Source organism: Piliocolobus tephrosceles, chromosome 1, assembly GCF_002776525.5.
Source record: "Piliocolobus tephrosceles isolate RC106 chromosome 1, ASM277652v3, whole genome shotgun sequence".
Classification (NCBI taxonomy): Eukaryota; Metazoa; Chordata; class Mammalia; order Primates; family Cercopithecidae; genus Piliocolobus; species Piliocolobus tephrosceles.
The window spans coordinates 161,140,696-161,161,459 of record NC_045434.1 but is presented as its reverse complement, the minus strand read 5'-3'; the positions used below and the strand labels follow the sequence as shown (position 1 = coordinate 161,161,459).

At 34.9% G+C, this 20,764-nt stretch overlaps 1 protein-coding gene across 3 annotated transcripts in view; it reads left to right on the top strand.

The window, feature by feature from the left end:
* NFIA (nuclear factor I A) overlaps window positions 1-20,764 on the top strand; it is a 381,808-nt gene that overhangs the window by 8,980 nt on the left and 352,064 nt on the right. For all 3 annotated transcript variants that reach the window (XM_023187422.2, XM_023187427.2, XM_031933997.1), the window contains one exon: window positions 1,929-2,460. In XM_023187422.2, the coding sequence (XP_023043190.1) occupies window positions 1,929-2,460 (532 nt within the window). The remainder of the gene's footprint in view (window positions 1-1,928; window positions 2,461-20,764) is intronic.

Here is a 20,764-nt window from a genome sequence, read left to right as displayed (position 1 = left end):
GTCCCTAGCATGTCTTGCATATATAAGAAAATCAGTCAATGTGAAGTTCTGTTTCAAACCTAAAATTTATGTATTTTAGAGCATTTCAAGGATAAGCTCAGAATTTAGTAATGTTTAGATGCTTTGTCGTTTGGCATATACCTTTGCAGATAAACTGTGACTTGCCCCCCATGCCTTTCACCTAAAGTATGAGAATAAGAAATATTCTCAAACATCAGAAATTTTAAAAATGTTAATGGTTTATGGCAAAGAATAATCATTCCTGTATTTTTTTCTATTCTCTCTCTACTTAAAGAATGCACACGTGTTATGAAAGCTGACTACTTCTCTTTTGGATTCTTTTATTGAAAAAGAGCAGTTTTGAAAGCTAAACTTGAAACATAGAGCCTGAAATTTGTGCAGAGAGGGAAAAAAGTCAGTTATTGAAGTGATTTATTATGTATTATATTACTATATACTTACTTTTAAAAACTCAGTCATATAGTGTTTAAATGATTGATTATAATTTGCTAAATTTTTAAACACAATTATTAAATATTTTACCAATTTCACCTTATCAGTTCACATTTGAACATTTAAAAATTTAGTAATTGCGTTAATAATAATATTCTGGACATATTTAGTTAGATATAACAAACTGAGAAAGAATGTGTTTTATAATATTCGTCCTACACCGTTTAGCAAAAAGTCATCGAATCTCTCTTTGGTTTCTAATTCTCATTTATTTGAAGGTAATCTATGTTTTGGAGAGGGAGGTTATGTGGCAGAGAGAAGTTATGTAACAGTGTGGATTAGTTAATCAAAAGTTAGATGTACTCCGAAAGCTTTGTGGAGGTTACTGTTTAATTTTTTAAAAAATATATTTATGTTTCCTAAGAAAATGTCATGTATAAGGATCAAACATTTTAAGCAAAACAGGAAGAAACATTTAAATATTTGAAACTCAATTTTTTTTTTGAATTTTAAGAGGCATCTATGAGGGTTTTCCTGGCATCTTGTAAATATTGAAAATACCAGGTTCTGTTTCCCTATGAGAAAAGTCCTGAAATAGTATTTGCAAAAATTAAATAATCTATTTTTTAGGCATGATTATTACTGAAAGCATTTCACAATCATATTAGTAAATTAAATGTATTCATGTACGCTTTTCTTTGTTTTGTTTTTTTCTTTTTCTTCCCCCTTTTTGTTTCATTCCCATAGTATTAGCCATTATGTCTTGGGCATAGATCTTTTATTTTAGCCTAATAAATGTCAAATTCATCCCTTCTTTTGTATATGAACCTGCCAAATTTTTCCTGGTTTTTGACTAAAATAAAATATATGTAATTATAATATTTAAAAGGAATTTAGACACTAGCTAAATGAGTAGGAAGCATATCAGAATCTACATGCAATATTTTTAGCGGGAAAGCCTTTGTTTTCATTGATTGTAGAGATGATTTTTGCTCCTAGACTTCCATAAACATTGACTGGCATCTAAATGTTTAGGATTTGCCAATCTGGCGGCCGGGCCCTGGCTGTACTACAAGTGGTGAGGTCAAGGCTGGGACAAAATTAGATATGCCTTCCTTGAAATAGGGTTAAGATTATACATTGTTATAAGCATTTAAATAAACTTCACTTACTATCTAAAGGATGGGGAGCTAGGCCCGACAGTAGCAGCTGGTGTACCCTCGTGAACATATTAAAACAGGTTTTTAATTTTTAGCAATTTTTAAAATTTCCGATCATAAGAAATGATACTGATAGTTTTCTCTCCCACCTTCCCCGACTTCCCATAGGATCCTATGTATGATTTTGGTAACAGAATGCTCTAATCAAATTTCAAGTGAAATGGGGAATTTCTTTCTTAAGGTGACCCGCTGAAGAAAAGTTGTTTTCTTTTGTTTTCATTCTACTTACATTTTTGTTTTTGTTCATTTTCCTAGGATGAATTTCATCCTTTCATCGAAGCACTTCTGCCCCACGTCCGAGCCTTCGCCTACACATGGTTCAACCTGCAGGCCCGAAAACGAAAATACTTCAAAAAACATGAAAAGCGTATGTCAAAAGAAGAAGAGAGAGCCGTGAAGGATGAATTGCTAAGTGAAAAACCAGAGGTCAAGCAGAAGTGGGCATCTCGACTTCTGGCAAAGTTACGGAAAGATATCCGACCCGAATATCGAGAGGATTTTGTTCTTACAGTTACAGGGAAAAAACCTCCATGTTGTGTTCTTTCCAACCCAGACCAGAAAGGCAAGATGCGAAGAATTGACTGCCTCCGCCAGGCAGATAAAGTCTGGAGGTTGGACCTTGTTATGGTGATTTTGTTTAAAGGTATTCCGCTGGAAAGTACTGATGGCGAGCGCCTTGTAAAGTCCCCACAATGCTCTAATCCAGGGCTCTGTGTCCAACCCCATCACATAGGGGTTTCTGTTAAGGAACTCGATTTATATTTGGCATACTTTGTGCATGCAGCAGGTAAGTGCTATGGTGAGAATTCCTTCCACTTTCTTGTGTGTGTTTCTTTCCTGATGGCCTCCGCGTTATGCTGGATCCTTCCTGAGCTCCCCAAGTTGCAGGCCACATGCATACATGAAGCCAGTATGGTTTCAAAGATTGAGAAACCAAAGTCTGAGGTGCCACCTTCATTTAGGTGGGAAAGCATAGCTTTGAGCGAATTCTCACTAAGTTCAGCTCTTTTGGTAAGTAGTGTTTTCAGAGGCGTTGGTAATCAGATATGTGATATGTTTAAATCACATTTTTTGATGAGGGGGTGAGTGAAGCCTCGTGAAAACCCTTTTAATAAAGAGTGTATTTTAACTGGCAGATGATCTCGTTTAAAAGCATTTATTTTGGTATTGAGGCATTATTTTTAGTTGGTTTTCTGCTGGGAGTGTTTTTAACCTACTGAGGCCTCTTGAACCCCTTGCCAATTAAGAAGTTGGAGGTAAGATTACTATCAAATTGCTGATCATTTAGGAAGGAAAAATAATCACATTAATACACAGACTTAGTAGCTTTGTATTTAGGAATTCTTAGTGTTGTCTCAGATAGCTAAGGGAAACAAACCAGCTCTTTGAGTAATTGATGGAGAGGTTAATATTGAAAATAACCGACCTGTATAGTGCATGAGCACATTGAAAAATTGCTATTGATAATTGATGTAGTGAGTTGCTTTGATTCATTATTTTAAAATTTTAAAAATTTAAAATTTTTTTTTCAAGGCCTGTCTTACCTTTGCATGTTTCAGTATTTAGAATAGCACGCAGGATAAAACTATTGAGGACTGGATAAAATAATGCATTTTTACTTTGTTCCTTTCGTCTTGTTTTAGACAAAAGGCTCATTGTGCTATGTGAATGCTCAGGTCTTGTGTAACTTGTTGACTTTATATATGTACATATCGGTCTTGCTAGATTACCTTCATGGCAGTTACTTGAGCCAGATGGAAGAAAGTGGGTTGTGGAATCCTACCAGTAGGTTGTTTTGGGGTTCAAATATTTATGTTTTTTTTTTTCTTAACAAAGGAGAGATGTTACCTGTAAAAACACTGCACTTTTCTTCAAAACATTTTTAGTTCTAAAAATGTTAGTGAGTTTTTAAAGAAGTCAGCTGATAGCCTGTTCTCTATTATTTTTCTCAATGTATGTTTTAGAAAGAGAACTTTTGTTATCCATCTGCCCTTACATAAGAAACTGGAAAAATTAGCTTTGCAAGCATGTCACATCATCATTTGCATTCTGTTGGCAGGGGATAGATGAGTATTTTAGAGGATGTGAGCTGTAAGTGTTTCAAATATTTGGGTTTTTGAAAATGTATACTTAATTATAAGAATTGCCTTTTGCTTTAGCCAATTCTGGGTAGCAAGAATGAAAAGTCAGCACCTCTCAAGTGACCTCTAAACAGGAATAAGTAGCCCTTTTTTAACCCACTCTTAACCCTAGTGTTGTTCATTTGTTTTGTTTACTGAAAAAAAGCAAAGTTAAAATTTTTTAAAATGTGCCTGCATAAAAAAGTACAGCAAAACGCAAAAACAGTGTAGGCGTTACAGGTGCTTTCAAGGAGCACTCTTTAAAATCTTGCTTTTACCTTTTAGATATTTAGAAAAATATAACCTATAAATTATCCTGAATAAATTGACCAACATCGAAACTTGAAAGTGCCAACAGGTGATGCAGATCATGATGTGTGCTTCCATGTAAGATAACATCAAAATGAAATACCTGTGAAGTTTTTGTCGGCGTAAGTGGTGTCCGTTCTAAGTTTTCGACTTACACATTTCTCTGTATTTAAAGAAATACCATCTTTTCGCTGTTCCCATTACATGCATTCTTTTTCGTCGTTGGTTTGTTACTGTGCTATTGCTCCCAATCCTTGAACTAACACAGTTGTTGGTTGTTGCAGTGCCTGAAGGGATTATGTTGGTAAAATGACATTTAGAAGGTTACTTAGGAGAGTTAGCATCCTTATTGCTTATGAAAGATTTATTGACAGCAGCATAGATCAGACTACCCTTCGGTTTGGTTTTTCTGATGTATCCCAGAATCCCTTGTTATGCCTGAATGCCAGCCAAATGTTTGGCCATTGGTTTTCACGGGACCGCAGTAATGGCTGCTTCTCTGTGCGCGCAACAGGAAGATTGTAAAAGAAAATATTAAGGGTCTTTTGTCTGAAAATATTTCAAATTTGATTTAAGAGATTTAGCGACCTGTTATTTGTGGAAGGGAAGCTGCCAATACAAATATGAGGTAGATCGGTCAACTTACATACAACTGATTTGACAAGCATCTGTTATAATACTGAAGATTTGTAAACACTAAACAATGTTTTTACCTCCTTAAAAGTTTTGAGAACTTGCCAGTATTGGCAGGAGGCAGAGACTCTGAAACGTGCTTCAAGATACATGCCAAAACCATTGTGGCCTTTTCACCTATAATGCATTTTTTCTCGCTCTTTCTTTTAAAATGTTGTATTTTTTTTCCTTTCCAGAATGCCTTTTTTTCCCCCAGATAGTCACAGAAATTAGATCTTCTTTTCCTTCTGAAATTTGTGTGTAATAGTGTAATAATTCTTGCTTTATGCGCCCACCTTTCCTTGGTAGGAAGTTGAAATCTCAGAACACAATGTGAATACTAGAAGCAAATGCAGAATCAATCTTTTTCTTTGTTTGTTTTTTTAAAGCAGAGGTGATTTATTCTAAGACTCATCGAGATGCTAAAATATAATACATAAGCTACATTCTAGTTTTTCCCTCTAAATCCAGTGGCGTTAGAACTGTGAATTTTGTGGCTGATAAACAGTAATAAATATAATGAAATTGGAGTAATTTCATGAACCTGAGAATTTCATCTTGTTAAAAGAACAAAACCATTTTATGCCTTTAATTTGGTCTCAATTTGAATTGTCCTTCCCATGTATCATATGACAACTTGGAGATATGGTATTGTGGCAAATGGTTTTCTTTGTGGGTGTGTAACAGTAAAGCTAATTTATGACCAGTCTTTACCAGATGATCTGTATCAGAATCTACAATATACCCGGCACGTGGCAAGGTCACAATTTAAGTTGTTAAGGTCATAACCTTAGCCACCAGGCATTTGACCTTTTAGATAAAGTTAACCTTTGTTCATTAGTAGGCACTCAACCGAGAAGTTTCTGGAGAGTTGTTTTTTTTTTTTTTTTTAACCACTTCTGTATAACTTCTGGTAATGTAATCAGATTCTAGAAAGATTGTCAGTCAAATTAGTTAGATTTTGTAAAAGGTTATACTCTTTAAGGACTCATTTCTTGGATAGAGGTAGGTTGCTATATTTAGGCCACAGAATGACAGTTTCACAATTTATATTTGATATTATTACCTGGTATGGGGTAGAACAAAAGCTCGGAGGCTGCTGTATGGGGACATTTGAAATCTAAAATTAAACAAATAAATTAATGTTTAATTCAACTAAGGCCTTTGCTAATTTTCAAGTGACATTAGGCCTAAAAGATAAATCACAGTGAGCCATCGTCACTTTTTGCAGATGAGGAATTTTCTAACATTAGAAGTATTTTTAGCAGTCTTAAAATTCAGTTTGAAAGACTAATAAGTGACCACAATTTGTCAGGTAATTACTTTAATTGTTAATTAGCCAGTGACAAAGCAAGTTGCTATTGTCCTAATGGCAGCAGTATGAGTACTTGTTAGTTTTAAGGTAGAAAGAGAACACTTTTGCATGGTAATCTTTTAGTGCAGTGGTTACTGATTGCTTCCATACTATCCCCGTTATTATCTTTACTTAATTTTGCTTGGATCAAGAATAGCAAAGATCTTTCAGTCACTGAAGGAGCTGTTTCAGTGTCTCGGAAGCCTGGTACCTGTCCTATAAACCTACTCAGCAGTGTTACTGATTACCACATTACCTGTACCATATTGTTCACTTAATTATGCTGACGTGAATGCTCATTTCAAATTATTTAGATTCTTGTTACTTTTGCTCTGCTATACCTCATATTATTCCATTTCAGCCAAAGGAGAGCTACTCCCATTCAGGTGCATTTTAGTTTTATTTTGGCTTCGTGATTGCCATTCCTTCATATAGTAAGAGAGAAAGCCGTGATATGCAGATAGACCAGATGGTCATGTTGACAGATTGAGAATTCACTTCCTACTGCTTCAGAGCAGGTGTAAGATTAGGAGTGTCTGTGTAGGGGCGTGTGTGTGCTTCGTGTGCATGTGTGTGCACATCCAGGCTGCACGGAGTGCTGTTTGAGCAATGGGAATGATTTCTTTTATGAAATGCTAGTATTTTAAATACAGTGTAATTATACAGATAAGGTTTTCAGTGCATATAGAATATTGTAATTTTTATAAATAAATCACATTAGATTGTTACAGTTTATAACTTTATGCCAAATTAATTATGATAATTTCTTAATTTTTAGGTAACTTCCTACATTAGTTTGAGGCAACATTGCATATCTAAAATATATTCAATATATTCTGTTAGCAGGTACACGTATATGTGTTTACACTCAAATCCAGGTCTATACATTTTTGTAACTAAATTTTTTCAGTAACTTAACTCCCTAGTAGAAAGTTGTGCAGTTAGTTCTTGTGATTTGTAATTATTAATAAAGTGTGTTTGCAAAAAGGAGGGGTAAAACTAATGTACAGTGATATTTAAATTAGGAGAGTAAGGATCACCCTATCAAACTCTAGCTCTAAGCTCAAGGTGGATTTTGTGGCTGATTGAGTTATTGTAAATTATTGACATATGGCATATTTTTAGAAATTTTAATTTATCTTTTAATCAAAAAAGATAGCGGTAGCAGTCAACAAATTTGAGATAAATATTGCTTTTACATCTTTGAGTATTTTCTGTGTAACCTGAGGATAGTAACAATATCCTTTACCTAGAGAACAAAATCTTTTATCTAGAATGCAGTGAAAAAGATGGTAGTTCTAAGGTAGAGGATGTACAGGAATAGGGAGAAATAGTTGTTCTGGAGTAAACCTTTGAATGGAAGTCAGTTCATTTATGGCTAAGAGGTAGAGTGTGTTGGTAAGAAAATTTCCCAATGCTGCTGGCTTGGATTTTCCTTGTCTTCTTTTCCACCCAGTGATGAATAGCATTAATTTAAACCTATTTAAGGCTAGTGTGGGAGAAACCACAGCCTTTGTTGTGGTCACTGCTGTACACAGTAGGACTGGGTGTTTCATTTGGTTAAGGCCTCAAGCTGCTTCCAGAGGACACAGAACAGCCTGTCGGCGTTTTAAATCTTGCACAGAAGCAGCAACAATTCTAATTGCTCACAAATGTCAATATAGATTTTTGAAACCAATTTTGAGGATTAGACTAGAAGAAAAAACGTAAAATGCAGATTGAGTTCAGTGAATGTGCTAAACACTGATTTGTTACCATTTTAGTAATAATTTTCCCATGGTTATTTAAGGGTTAGAGCTTGCTTTTAAATATATTATAAATTGTAAATCCATGGGGTTTGAGTAAGGGAAGGAAGAAGTCAGGTGGAGGAGGAAGAGAATGAATGTACTCGTATGCTTTGTTAAAGAGAAACATAAAACCCTGAACTTAATCACAAATGGAGATACTGTAAAAGTATTTTGGTTTAAGTAATGACTGTAAAGCGATCTTGGGCAGTGAGCTATCAAGTAGAGAATTTTATAATTTGTCTTCCCACAATTTTTTGCATAGCTTTTTTCAGACTAAGACACTCTTTGGGGCTTTGGGAGTTTTTAGGAAAAAGTTTTGTAAAAATTCTTTTTAGAATTTAGGAGTCCAGTTAGAGACATCATTGCACACTTACAGATCAGAAAAGGGGAAGGAGATGTTTTTTCTTTTTACTGTTTTGCTTTCTAAGGTGGCAGTTCAGAATATTGTCAAGTTTTTGGCTCTTTCCCAGTAGGCAACTGTAAGATACTCATTATTGATCCAAACTTTTGTGTTCCTGAACTTAACAGAATCCTCTAGTTGCTGCTTAGACAGAAATGACTTTTTTCCTTAGATTTTCCCCAAAATATTAGAAAACAGTTCCTCATGTTTTGTTATAATTCCACTGCATAAAGCATATTTTATCTAATGGAATTAGTCCTCCCATTAGTGTTCTAGTTAAATAAACATGGCTTATGAAGTGGAGAAATAAGTCCAACAAATGACAAGTTGCGGCAACTCTGAAGCAGAAGATATTTTTGCTTTTCTGTTTGTAAAACAAGCTAAATAAGATAAGACTGAGAGAAAGTAGTTCATTTGTGTTATGTATTTTGGCAAATCTTGGTCTTCTTTAAAATGTTGCTAACCCTAAAACAAGAAATGATGAGAATAATTATAACTAGAGATTGAAGTGGAATAACTGTAATATTCTTTGAGAACTTTAAACTTCTTTTCATGTCTTTCAAATACTTCCCTAGTGGTAGATATTTTGGACCTAGATCAATTGGGAGTAGAGAAAAGGAGATGGAAGGAAGGAAGGGAAATAACTTTTATTGAATGTCTGTTCTGCAGCAGGCACTGAGTAAGGTTTGTCATAGTCATATATTGTAGCTTGCTGTCTCTTTCATAGCAGTATTATGAATTAGTAATGAACTCTCTATTTGAACGGATGAGGATAGAATCTTCAGAGTGGCCGGGTTACATGTCCAGAGCAAGATTCAAACCCAGGTCTTCTGATTTCAAATCTTATGCTCTTCAACAATTCAAATTCATTTTATATCCTTCTTTATATCTTATTGTTTAGGGTTGGATGTCATTTTAATGGTATCATACACCTGTCTTGAATCAAAGGGAAAATAAAAAGGCAAAATCCAAACCTTTCCAGTGGAGATATTTCAATGTCAATTTCAGATGTTAGCCACAGAATGAGGCCCCACTTGATAGAGAAATGATGTTACCCTAGTCAGTGTTAGGGTCAAAATCTGGAATGATTTGTTCTTTATTGTTTTTATAATGTTGAAATTTAGTGACTAGAAGCATTATGACACAGGTTTAAGATTTTTTGTTGTTGTTAAGACAAAGTTAAACTAATTAGTTCTAGATACCTTGGGAAAGCTTTGTGTATTAAACTAAGCATTATTTTAAAAAACTAAATTGCATGTAATTTTTACTATGCCAATTTTTGTACATAGTTTTATATGCACAAGACATAATATGTATTTCTAATTTCCCCTATGCATTACATATATATATATTTACAGAGAGAGAAATATATATATATATTTCTAACTTCCCCTAATGATTAGATTTTAAAATGTAAAATTCACTTTGCTCTGAAAAAATCCTTTGGTTATGGCTGTGTGTTTAATTATTTAAAATAAAGCAAAAATCATGTTTGAAAAAAAAGGAATTTTATTAGTTTAAAATTAAAAAATTAAAATAGGAAGAAAAAAATTAAAGATGCACATGTTTCATTTTCATGCCCTTAAATTAGTGAGTTTTTTTTTTTTTTTTTTTTTTTTTTTGGCATTGTTTTATTTTTTTGAGATGGAGTTTAGCCCTTGTTGCCCAGGCTGGAGTACGATGGTGCAATTTTGGCTCACCACAGTCTCCGCCTCCTGGGTTCAAGCGATTCTCCTGTTTCAGCCTCCTGAGTAGCTGCAATTACAGGCATGAGCCCCCACGCCCAGCTAATTTTATATTTTTAGTGGAGATGGGGTTTCTCCATGTTGGTCAGGCTGGTCTCGAACTCCTGACCTCAGGTGTTCTACCCACCTCAGCCTGCCAAAGTGCGGGGATTACAGGTATGAGCCACCTTGCCCAGCCATGAGGTTTGTTTCTAACTCTTTAAACTTAGTCAAGATTAGTTCTTTTTTTTTTTTTTTTTTTTTGAAATGGAGTCTTGCTCTGTCACCCAGGCTGGAGTGCAGTGGCATGATCTCAGCTCACTGCAACCTCTGCTTCCTGAATTCAAGAGATTCTCCTGCCTCAGCCTCCTGAGTAGCTGGGATTACAGGCTCCCGCCACCACGCCCAGCCAATTTTTGTATGTTTAGTGGAGATGGGGTTTCGCCATGTTGGTTAGGCTGGTCTCGCACTGACCTCTTGATCCGCCCACCTCAGCCTCTCAAAGTGCTAGGATTACAGGCATGAACCACCACACCCGGCGACAAGATTAGTTCTTAATGACTTCAGTGCAAAAACTCAAAGCCTCACTCAATGTAATTGTTATAATTGTAAATAGAAAAAGACCAATAAGTATAATTTATACTATATTAATTCATTATACATATTAATTCTTTTAAGGTTTAATTTAAAAATAAGCTGCTAAACTGAACTTATAGCAAAGAAAGTAAAATAACTTTCTTTTTAAGAAATATTAATGGATCTTAAAGTTAGGGTTGTGTAGCGTCAGTTATGCTAGAAAGGGAAAACTGATTGTGAGGCATGTGAAAAGTGATTAAATTGGTTAAAAAAAAAATAGGACTCATATCCCATTGTCTGCTGTATCCAGTTCCATACTGTATGTATTTTTATGTCTCTGGTAAGTGCTTATGGTGGTCCCAAATAACTTGTGAGTTTCCAGACATACACAGTTCTCAGAGCATGTGTATTCATATAAATTTTTAAATGGCTATTGCTGCAGTGCTCTACAGGTTAAAAAAAAGTGAGGCGAAATTAAAACATTTAAAAAATACTGTACTATTTAAAAATTTGTATGAATGTCTATGTAGCAGCTGCCATTTTCAGGCTGTCTTTGTTGCTATGGTTTGGTTGATTTTATTTCCTTTTGTAATTTTGCCAGCCAGTGATTGGGTAGTACATTACATTCATGCTGTTGGAGAAGATGTATCTGTGGTGAGTCAGATAGCTTGATCTGAGTAGTAATTTTTAGTAGGGAAAGGTGTTTGTCAGCGGGTAATAGAAACTGTAGTGTTACATTATCAATCTTCATTTAATTTTCAAGTTTAGAGACATATTACTTAATATCAGAAATTCAGAACCATCTCTTTTGTGTTGATATGTGCTTGCCTCTCTCCTTTTTTTCCTGTCGAATGCACTTAGAATTCTGTGTAGTTTAATCTTAAAGGGATTAGTTATTTAATTTTAAACTCCTACATAAAATGAATATTGTACATACAGGGTCCCATCATTGTCACTTTCAAATATTCCATTGCCTTTCAAAGGAGCTGACATGACAAGTCCTTAGGTTGACAAATTCTCATCAACTTTTGTGAAAATGTTGGCTGCAGAAGGAGTAAAGTCAAAGGAGGGCCATAGACAGATGGCTCTCAGTGTTGAGATGACATCAAGCCCTTCTTCGTGGCATTTTTTAACATTCCAAATGAATGAGGGATGGAGATGCTTAAAGAGCTTACTATAGAATAAGTAATTAAGATATTGTGTATCTGCATATAAACCCCTGTTGCATACTATTAAACAGAGCTGTGCAGGCTCACATATAATAGCAGATTAGCAATGACAATTGTTAATATCTTTTATGCTGAATATAACTCATAAATAGTATTACACATTAAAATGTTGCTGATGAAAAACTGTATACCTGAGAACGTATTTTCAACATTAGATAATTGAGAACTAACTATAAGTGGGTTACCAGTGTTTGAAATGAAGCAAAGATTCTAGATAAGAACTTGGCAAAAGCTTATTTGCATAAGAAATTTTGCATCTTTGTATGACTATGACAAGATTTTTTTGGATGGATGCACACCACATAAAAATTACTAAGTTACTGAAGTTTCTGATGGATTCATTTAGTTGGCTTTCCTCCCCCTCTTCTTTTAAATGGTAGAGGTTCTCTTTTGGAGAGTAGTTTCAAGTAACTTCTGAGAATGAAGTCTTTGTAACGATGCTGTTCAACAGCGTAACTATTGTTGTGCATTCCTGTCAGGGAAAGATAGTCATTGCAGTACTTTTATTGTATGGCCTCTTAATATGTGACAAGGACTTTTATTAAGAATTCTTTTCTTAACATACTTTTAGAAGTCTCTCCTTTCACCATATTCAATCAGTAACTACAGTTTAAAAAAATATTTAAATGAACTTTTATTGATTTCTTAGCTTACTCACTAAGTATAGACAAAGATCTTATGTTTAAAAAAGGTTTTAAAATTAATGTATTTTAGAGTTTCAATAAAATAAAGTGGGAACAAAAATTAACAAAAAAGTGCCATCTCATTGGATCAAAGGTATATAATAATACACACAGTTCTATATCTGTGTAACTATATATATATACACACACATACAGTTCTTTGGAGAATGAGGATATTGCAGTCCGAAATGTTATGGTTGAAGAACTAATTGTTCTAAAGATATTTGCCCCTGGCCCCAGAAAAGACGACAAACATGCAAAATGGATAAATGTAATCCTTTGTACTTTTACCACCTACATTTTTAAACTACAGTAACTCTGATTTCTCTAGAAAGGTCAGAGGTTTCAGACAGAAAGCTTTGTAATTCTTCAAAGAAAGACATTTTCAGTTTGGCTGTATAAAGACTGATTATGCATAGCTTTTTACTTTATGTGCAGTTGAATCTTGGAGGTGCTGGAGTAGGGTGGGGACGATGAATAAGGGAACTGTGTTTTGAGACATCAGAATTGGAGGGAAACAGACAGATTGGAGAGGAACATAGATTCATATTTTTGGGCTTTTTACTACCAAGTCACCCAGTGTAAAACTCAGGACAGAGCAGCTTTACCTATTCGTTTTGCTTTGTAATAGAGCTTTCGATTACCAGCTCTTTAAACGCTTTTGGTAATTCAAGGAGGTTGCCTATCTGGGTACCATTTCTTACGATTTGCTTTGTTGGATTTTCTAAATTGTGGATATGAGTTTCTTTGGTTTTGCATGTTTTCTTATTTTTTTTGGTCCTTTGACTTTTCCAAGTTTTGGAGAATTTTTCATGTTAGGTGGTGTTGGGGAAGTAGAGATTGTAGATGACCTTTGCTGTGGCTTGCTCCTGTTATTTGGGAAATAGACTTTCAGAGAGCATCTGACTTGAGGCTACACCAACAGTAAGTGGCAAAGCCAGCATTTAAGCCAACTCCCTTAGACCCCAGACTTTTGCCCTAAAACTACAATATTTAAATTATCTTTTCTTATGCATTTTTAAATTAGCCCTTCATATAAACTTCAAATTTTCGGTAAGCGAGCTTTTATGGTTCCCTTTATGCCAGTGAGGAAGCAGCCAGAGAGGCTGAGTAACGTGTCCAGAGTTATATGGTTGATAAGTGGTTAGGATTAGTAACTAGGTCAGACCCTTCTATGGCCTGTTTTTTTTCTAAGATGTTCCCCAGTATGTTAGACTTGAAGCTTTGCTTCTGAATTTATGGATGGAGTGAAAAATATTCTCTGCAAATACATAAACACTCTGAAAGCCATTGCTTTCTTTGTTTAGAAAGTAGTTGAAAAAGTAGTGAGAAGCTAGAGCTTTTTCTTTTCTGGTTTTAGTTTCAGCTTCCTACCTTGAAGGAAACCTTAAGGCCCAAACCTTAACTTTTACATTTGAGGATTCTTAAGTCCATGCATCCCAGGAGCTATGGAAACAGGAACTTCTTGTGTGAGTTGGAGAGCAATTGTAGACCATTATCATTTCCATCAGGGCGGATGCTCTTTGGGTGGTGGTGGCATAGAAGATCTGTTTTGGTTACCTTTATTGACAAGCTCTACTATGTGATTGGCAGTTCAGTTCAGTAGATCGGTTTCCAGCACTTCTTAGGCACTGTGATAGATTCCAGAGATGCAAAACCAGAGAAAATAACTTAAAACAAGTCAGTGCTATCTCAGATATAATTTCCTCAGAAATCAAGATTTTAGAGCGTTTAATGTTTTTAAATTAGGGTTCTTTCAACTAATAGCCTGTGTGAAGTTTTTAAAACACTTATAAAACATTTATGATTAATATTATTATTTTGAAACAGGGTCTTGCTCTATTGCCTAGGCTGGAGTGCAGTGGTGCAGTCATAACTCACTGCTGCCTCAAACTTCTGGGCTCACAGAATCCTCCTACTTCAGCCTCTTAAGTAGCTGGGACTAAAGGTGAATCCCACCACCCTGGGCTAACTTAAAAAATATTTTGTGGAGATGGAGTCTTACTACATTGCCCAGGTGGTCACTGAACTCCTAGCTTCCGGTGATCCTCCCACCTCAGCCTCTCAAAATGCTGAGATTCTAAGTGTGAGCTGCTAAACCTGGCCTATATGAAGTTTTAAACATTTGTGGAACCAGTTGTTTACATTGCTTTTTTATTTTTAACCATAAAATTGGTATATGTCAAGGAATTCTACCATTTGACTACATTTCTATTGTGTTAAATTTTTTGTTTTCTTATATCAAAAATATTTTTGTAAATGTAAAGAAAATTAAAGCTGACAGAAGATGGTGCAGGTGCTTTCTATTATTTAATAGTTCGCCTGGCCGGGCATGGTGGCTCATGCCTGTAATCCCATCACTTTGGGAGGCTGAGGCGGGCAGATCACCTGAGGTCGGGAGTTCGAGACCAGCCTGACAAACGTGGAGAAACCCCCGTCTCTACTAAAAATACAAAATTAGCTGGGCGCGGTGGTGCATGCCTGTGATCCCAGCTACTCAGGAGGCTGAGGCAAGAGAATCGCTTGAACCCGGGAGGCAGAGGTTGCGGTGAGCCGAGATCGCACCATTGCACTCCAGCCTGGGCAACAAGAGTGAAACTCTGTCTCAAAAAAAAAAAAAAAAAAAAAAAAGTTCACCCCCATAGCATGTTTTCTCTAAAGAAGGCTGATTGTGCACAGAAAAGTTCTATTTTTTTTTAAGGACATCCTTCTAGTAATGCTGAAATATGAAACAAATAGTGTTACAGGAAAATGAAACAGCAGGAGAACGAGAGAGTAGAAAACAGAAAGGAAGGGAAAACCTTGGAGAGCAGGCGGTAGTGAATTCATTTGGCAGTTCCTAAAACACAGCCAAGTTCCAGTAGCATAGCCACCGAAATTCCCTATTTTGCTCCCTCTTGGAAAAAAGTTAGCAGTCTCGAGACTTTTACACTGAAGTGGATTTTAAGTTGTCAGAAGTCTCAAGCTGATTTGCCTTTTTCTCTCTCGCTTATGAAAAGAAAACAGATACATACTACATTCAGACAGAAAGCATGTAATAGGTCTTATAAGTGTGAGCATGTGTTAGTGGATTAATGGGACAGTGTGCATAGATGGTGATAGAAAAGATGAGAGAACTATTGCTTGGCTGACAAATGAAATAACAGCAAGAAAAATCTGGTGGCCCAATGTATATTGGATTTGTTGTTATTGTTCTCTGTGATATCTGCTGGTGGTTCAATCTGAAAGTGAAATCTGTTTCCCCATTCATTAATATGTGTGCCTTTCTCTGTATAGAGTAGAGAACAAATTATTTGTTCCATAGTTATTTTTAAAAAGCAGAAAATGTGTTTGTAACATTTAAGAAATGGCATGGGATTGTCATAGAAACTCATTCTGAACACTGTAAATAAAAATGGTTGGGGATTAGTCACAGTAACATGTAGGACATCATGAAATTCAAGACAGATTTCTTTGTCTAACAGTCAGTAAGAGACATGAAGCAAACTTGATACAGTTCATGAGATATTAGCAGTTCATTTCCTCCAGAGAAAGAGCAAACCACGTTGCTTCATATTAAATAAGCCATCTGTATACAAATCTCACAATTTACTTGATGATTTTAGCAATATTTGATGTTTCCTTTCAGAATGTCTTATTTCCCAATAATGAAAACTTAAAAAATTTGAAAATCTGTTTTTGCTACTAAATCTTTAGAATCATATCCCTCCTTTTCAATCTCTCTGTTTTTGCTACTGAATCTTTAGAATCATATCCCTCCTTTTCATCTTTCCCTATCTTATTTTTGGGTAATCTTAATAGCATCTTTAAAGTTTTAGCTTTATTCTGTTTCCTTTAGTTTTCCCTTGTTTCATATAATATGAATTAAATGGAACACATTAATGATAAATAGCCTTCAATAATGCTATATATTTTTAAATACCTATTTCCAGGTTAGAATTATGAGTCTGCAGTATTGCCATTCACATTTTTTTTCTGTTTTTTTTTTTTAATCCATTATTTAGAAGGAAATTGTTTCAGAGTATTTTCCTTCTCCAACTCTGTCCAACATCTGGAAGAACGATTGCTTGTCTTTAAATTTGGAATTAATCCCCAATTACATGTCCTGCTAGGCAGATGTTTCAGTAAATTCTGACGCATCAGCCTCAGATCTTTGATTCCTTGAGCTTTTGGAGGTAAAAGTTAAAGTCTGAGAGGGTGTTTCAAGACTTAGGAAACTTAGTGTTGTGGAATGACCTGTGCGTCTGACAGTGCTGTGTGTCACTGCATGTTCTTATTTGTAATCAAAACAGTAGGTACAATATTTCAATAAGGGTAAGTGTATTTAGACAAATGTGGCCTGATAAGAGTGGATAAATTACCTTTTGGGGTTGAGTTAATTAGTGAACACAACTAACCTTGAAACTGGTGGGAGCATGTACAAAGACATATGTGAAAATGTTGGTGCATGAAACATACGGAACCATCCTGTCTTCCTGCCTGTGTACACAGGTTCTATCATAGTACAGGTATATGCATGCATATTTTTGTTTTATTCCTTGTAATAGTCCTACTTGGGATGTCCTCACCCACCTTTACTTGGCTAACATTATTTATACTTTAAGGTTCAGCTGTAACATCATTTCCTCAAGGAAGCTTTCTTTTCCCCCCAAGGTTGGGCTAAGGACTCCTTCCCTGCATGCCCACAGCATCCATTAGCAGTATATTAGTACTTGCCATTAGCACTTCCTTTATCATAATAAAACTATTTGTCTACATCTGTATTTCCAAATTGGGCTGTGATTTCTTTCTGAGCAGGGACTGGGTTGTATTCAGTGTGTTTGTATCCCCACATAGGGGTGCATAGAACCTGGCACCTCACTGTGCACTCAGTATCTTTGTTTAGCTGGTGACTAGATGGGAAATCTGGATTGACCAAAACAAAAACTTGAGAAACTTATAGCATGAATCTTAAAACTAGGTAACATATAAAACAGTTTTTGGGCATTTACCTTAGGACTGAATTTAAGCCTATGTTTTTTACAGAATGATTTTCCTTTCTCACCCTACCATGTCAATGGATTTCTGTTTCTTCACCCAAATCCATAGTTTCATATTAACCCAAAGGAATTATTGACATGTAAGTAATTATAATTCTGAAAATAAAGATCTGATGATGCTAGACAATTGATGATGCTAAACCATTTAGGCTATTTGTTTTTCCCTTTAAGATCCTGGTCTTGACTTTTATTTGAGCTTTTTATCTAGAAAAGATGATTTGGTGATGATGGAGTAACATAGTAACTGCTCTGGTTTACATGTGAGGGTATAATCTTTATGCCAATAATAATTTATCAAGTGCCTACTATGTGCTAGGTACCCTGCTAGGGGAGGAAATAAAGGATTTCAGTTTAATGCTATTGCATTTTTAAAGAGCACAATTTTGATTAAAAAATTGACCCATTCTCTTCAGAGTGGACACTCATATTTTTTGTTGGTTTTGAATCACATACTGTCTTGCTCTGCAGGAAAAGAGCCTGTCAGTCATGTCTTTATCTCTCTTGAGCATTTGTACGTTGTATGTCTGTCCTCACTTAACAGGGTGTTTTTGGCATGGTTACTTAATCCTAAGCTCTGAGAGGCACAGGAAGTAAAAGAGAAGTTAAAGGTGACTATTAAGGTGGTGGGCCCAGTTACATATAGTGAAGTCAGAATTTTCCCTTCCTATCCAATGTTTTACTCTCATTAAAACTGTTAGACCAATTTCATTAGACCAAAATGCACCCACATATGTAAATCTTCCTTGTTTAATTGGAGACCTATTGATTGTAGGTAACATAACCCAACTGAAGATAAGAGTTTCTTCCCCCCAACACGTATAGCATTCATGATTTTATTTCTTTAGGCGTGTTCATTATCAAAACCATTCCACTGCAGACTTTCCTATAAAGTGTTTCTGTCTGGCCCTGTTTTCATATCTAAAAGCTTCTACTGGTTTCAGCAAGAGATAATGAAAACATTTTGACAGAATATATATTTCTTTTTTTAAAACTAAGATCTTAAAATTAATGAGAAACAAAAACTTACAAAATCACATGAAAATACAATGCTTTAAAGAGACTGAGAATAATTGTCTTCTTTTGTGCTTTCATAGAATGCTAAAAGAAACCAAATTCTGATCTTTGGTAAGCAGTCACCAAAAATATTGCCGTGGGGAATGAAAAATAGAATGGATTTTTGAAAAAACTTACATTCTAATTAGGTCTCAATGCTGCAGAGAAAGTAGTGTACCAGTGCAAACTCTCCAATGTGGTATAAGGCACAGGATTTTCCTGCTGTGCTTCCAAGGATAAGGTCATCCTATTATAACTGTTTATAATAGCGGATTGTGTGTATTTTCTTATATATCTTCTTGTAATTCCATGTTTCTGAAGTGTGAGATTCAAGGTCAATGTATGGCCAGTTGCTTATAAAGTATTAAGACTCTCATGAAGGAGAAATACAATTTAGATGTAGATTTTCATATGGTAACTCAAATTATGTTTAAATGACAAAAACTAGGTAGGTATTGAGGAGGTAAATATCTCTATTTTTCATTTCTTAACATTACACTACAATATGTTTAATATTTAGAATTTGAGTTATGAAGAACTTTAACTTTTTTATTCCTTAGGGTATTACTGATCTCTAAACAAGATGTTTAATTAGCAGAATTACAGCATCTTAGATAAAATTGGTTATTTTTAACTTAATCATGTAGTTGATACTACAGAAATGAATTCATGGCCTTTCTTGTGGTGCTTGTCTTTTTCTTGTTTGATGTTGCTAGTTGAACACATCTCAGGTAGTGAGAAGTGCATATTTAGATGGGAACATATTGGAGAGATCTTGATTCATAGAGAGTAACTTTTTATCAGCGAGTATAATGCTTATCAGTGAAATTCTAACTAATTTAATATTACTTAATTTTCTTTTTATATTTTTGTATCTGAGAGAAGATTATTTCCATTATGGCAAAGTATGGATGGATGGACGTTGCTACTGCCATTTCTTGACTTAGCACACCTTGGAAGGCATTTTGAAAGATACCTTTTAAAAGAATTGCATTCTATGCACCTGTAACAGTGGGTGTGCTGAAATTCTGACTCGGGTTGTGACGAAAGAATTCCCTAATTCAGTTAAATTCATCCTTGACTGTTGCATGCCACTTATGTTCACTTGGTTGAAAAAAATTCTTTTTTGGAGATTATTTGTAGAATCTCAGTTCTGTAACCAGATATTGAATATTACCACTGGAGGGAAGCTTTGAACTCATTTATCACCCTTCTTCTGCCAAACCACAAAAATCCTCTGTCTCTCTCATCTATCTGTCTATCTATCTATCTATCTCTTACTGATTTATTCATATATGTATTTCTTCATATATGTGATATATAACACTTTATGTTTACAGCATATATATTACAGCACAGCTATTTACAGCAAACTTGGATCATTCTTTCTTAGCCCCTTCTCGGGAATAGAAGTTTATTTTAAACCAGATATAAACAGGACATAAAATGAAATATTAAAAGACTGGATAATGCATTTTAAGTCAGACATACATTTGGATAGCTGCTGTTTTGAGTTTGTCCATGCTGGAGTTACCTCTTTCTCACTGCACCCTGCCTGTTTGCATGGGGAGCTGAGATTAGATTTTAACTACAAATTATTCACATTAGTCAAGTAAAAAAGAATGACATTTCCCCCAAATTTGACTTTTTCTTGGGGAAAAAGATAGTGTTAGTAAAATAATTCAAAATGGAAATCCAAATGTATTTCTTTTAAACTTTTTTCAAATCTATTGCTAAAAAGCTGTAGAATATTGTGGAAAATCCTTTTATTGTAACAAACATTTCTGGTTTACTTTCTTTCCCTTTATTTTTAATATAAATATATATGTAACTTATAACACATAGTATGAACTGAAAATCTGTGGACCAAGAAAGATGACAGCCAATACCTTTCATTTACCCGTGTGTTCTTTTCCTCTCCCGTTACCCTGAAATTCCTCCCATTATCCTGAATTTTATGTTTGTAATTCCCCTCCTATAAAATAAATGATTTGTCACACATATGTACTAAATATGTTGTTCAGTTTTGCTTGTGTTCGTTTTATACATATACATATACACACATATATGTATAAATACATATACATACATATATGTATAAATACATATACATACATATATGTATAAATACATATACATATACAT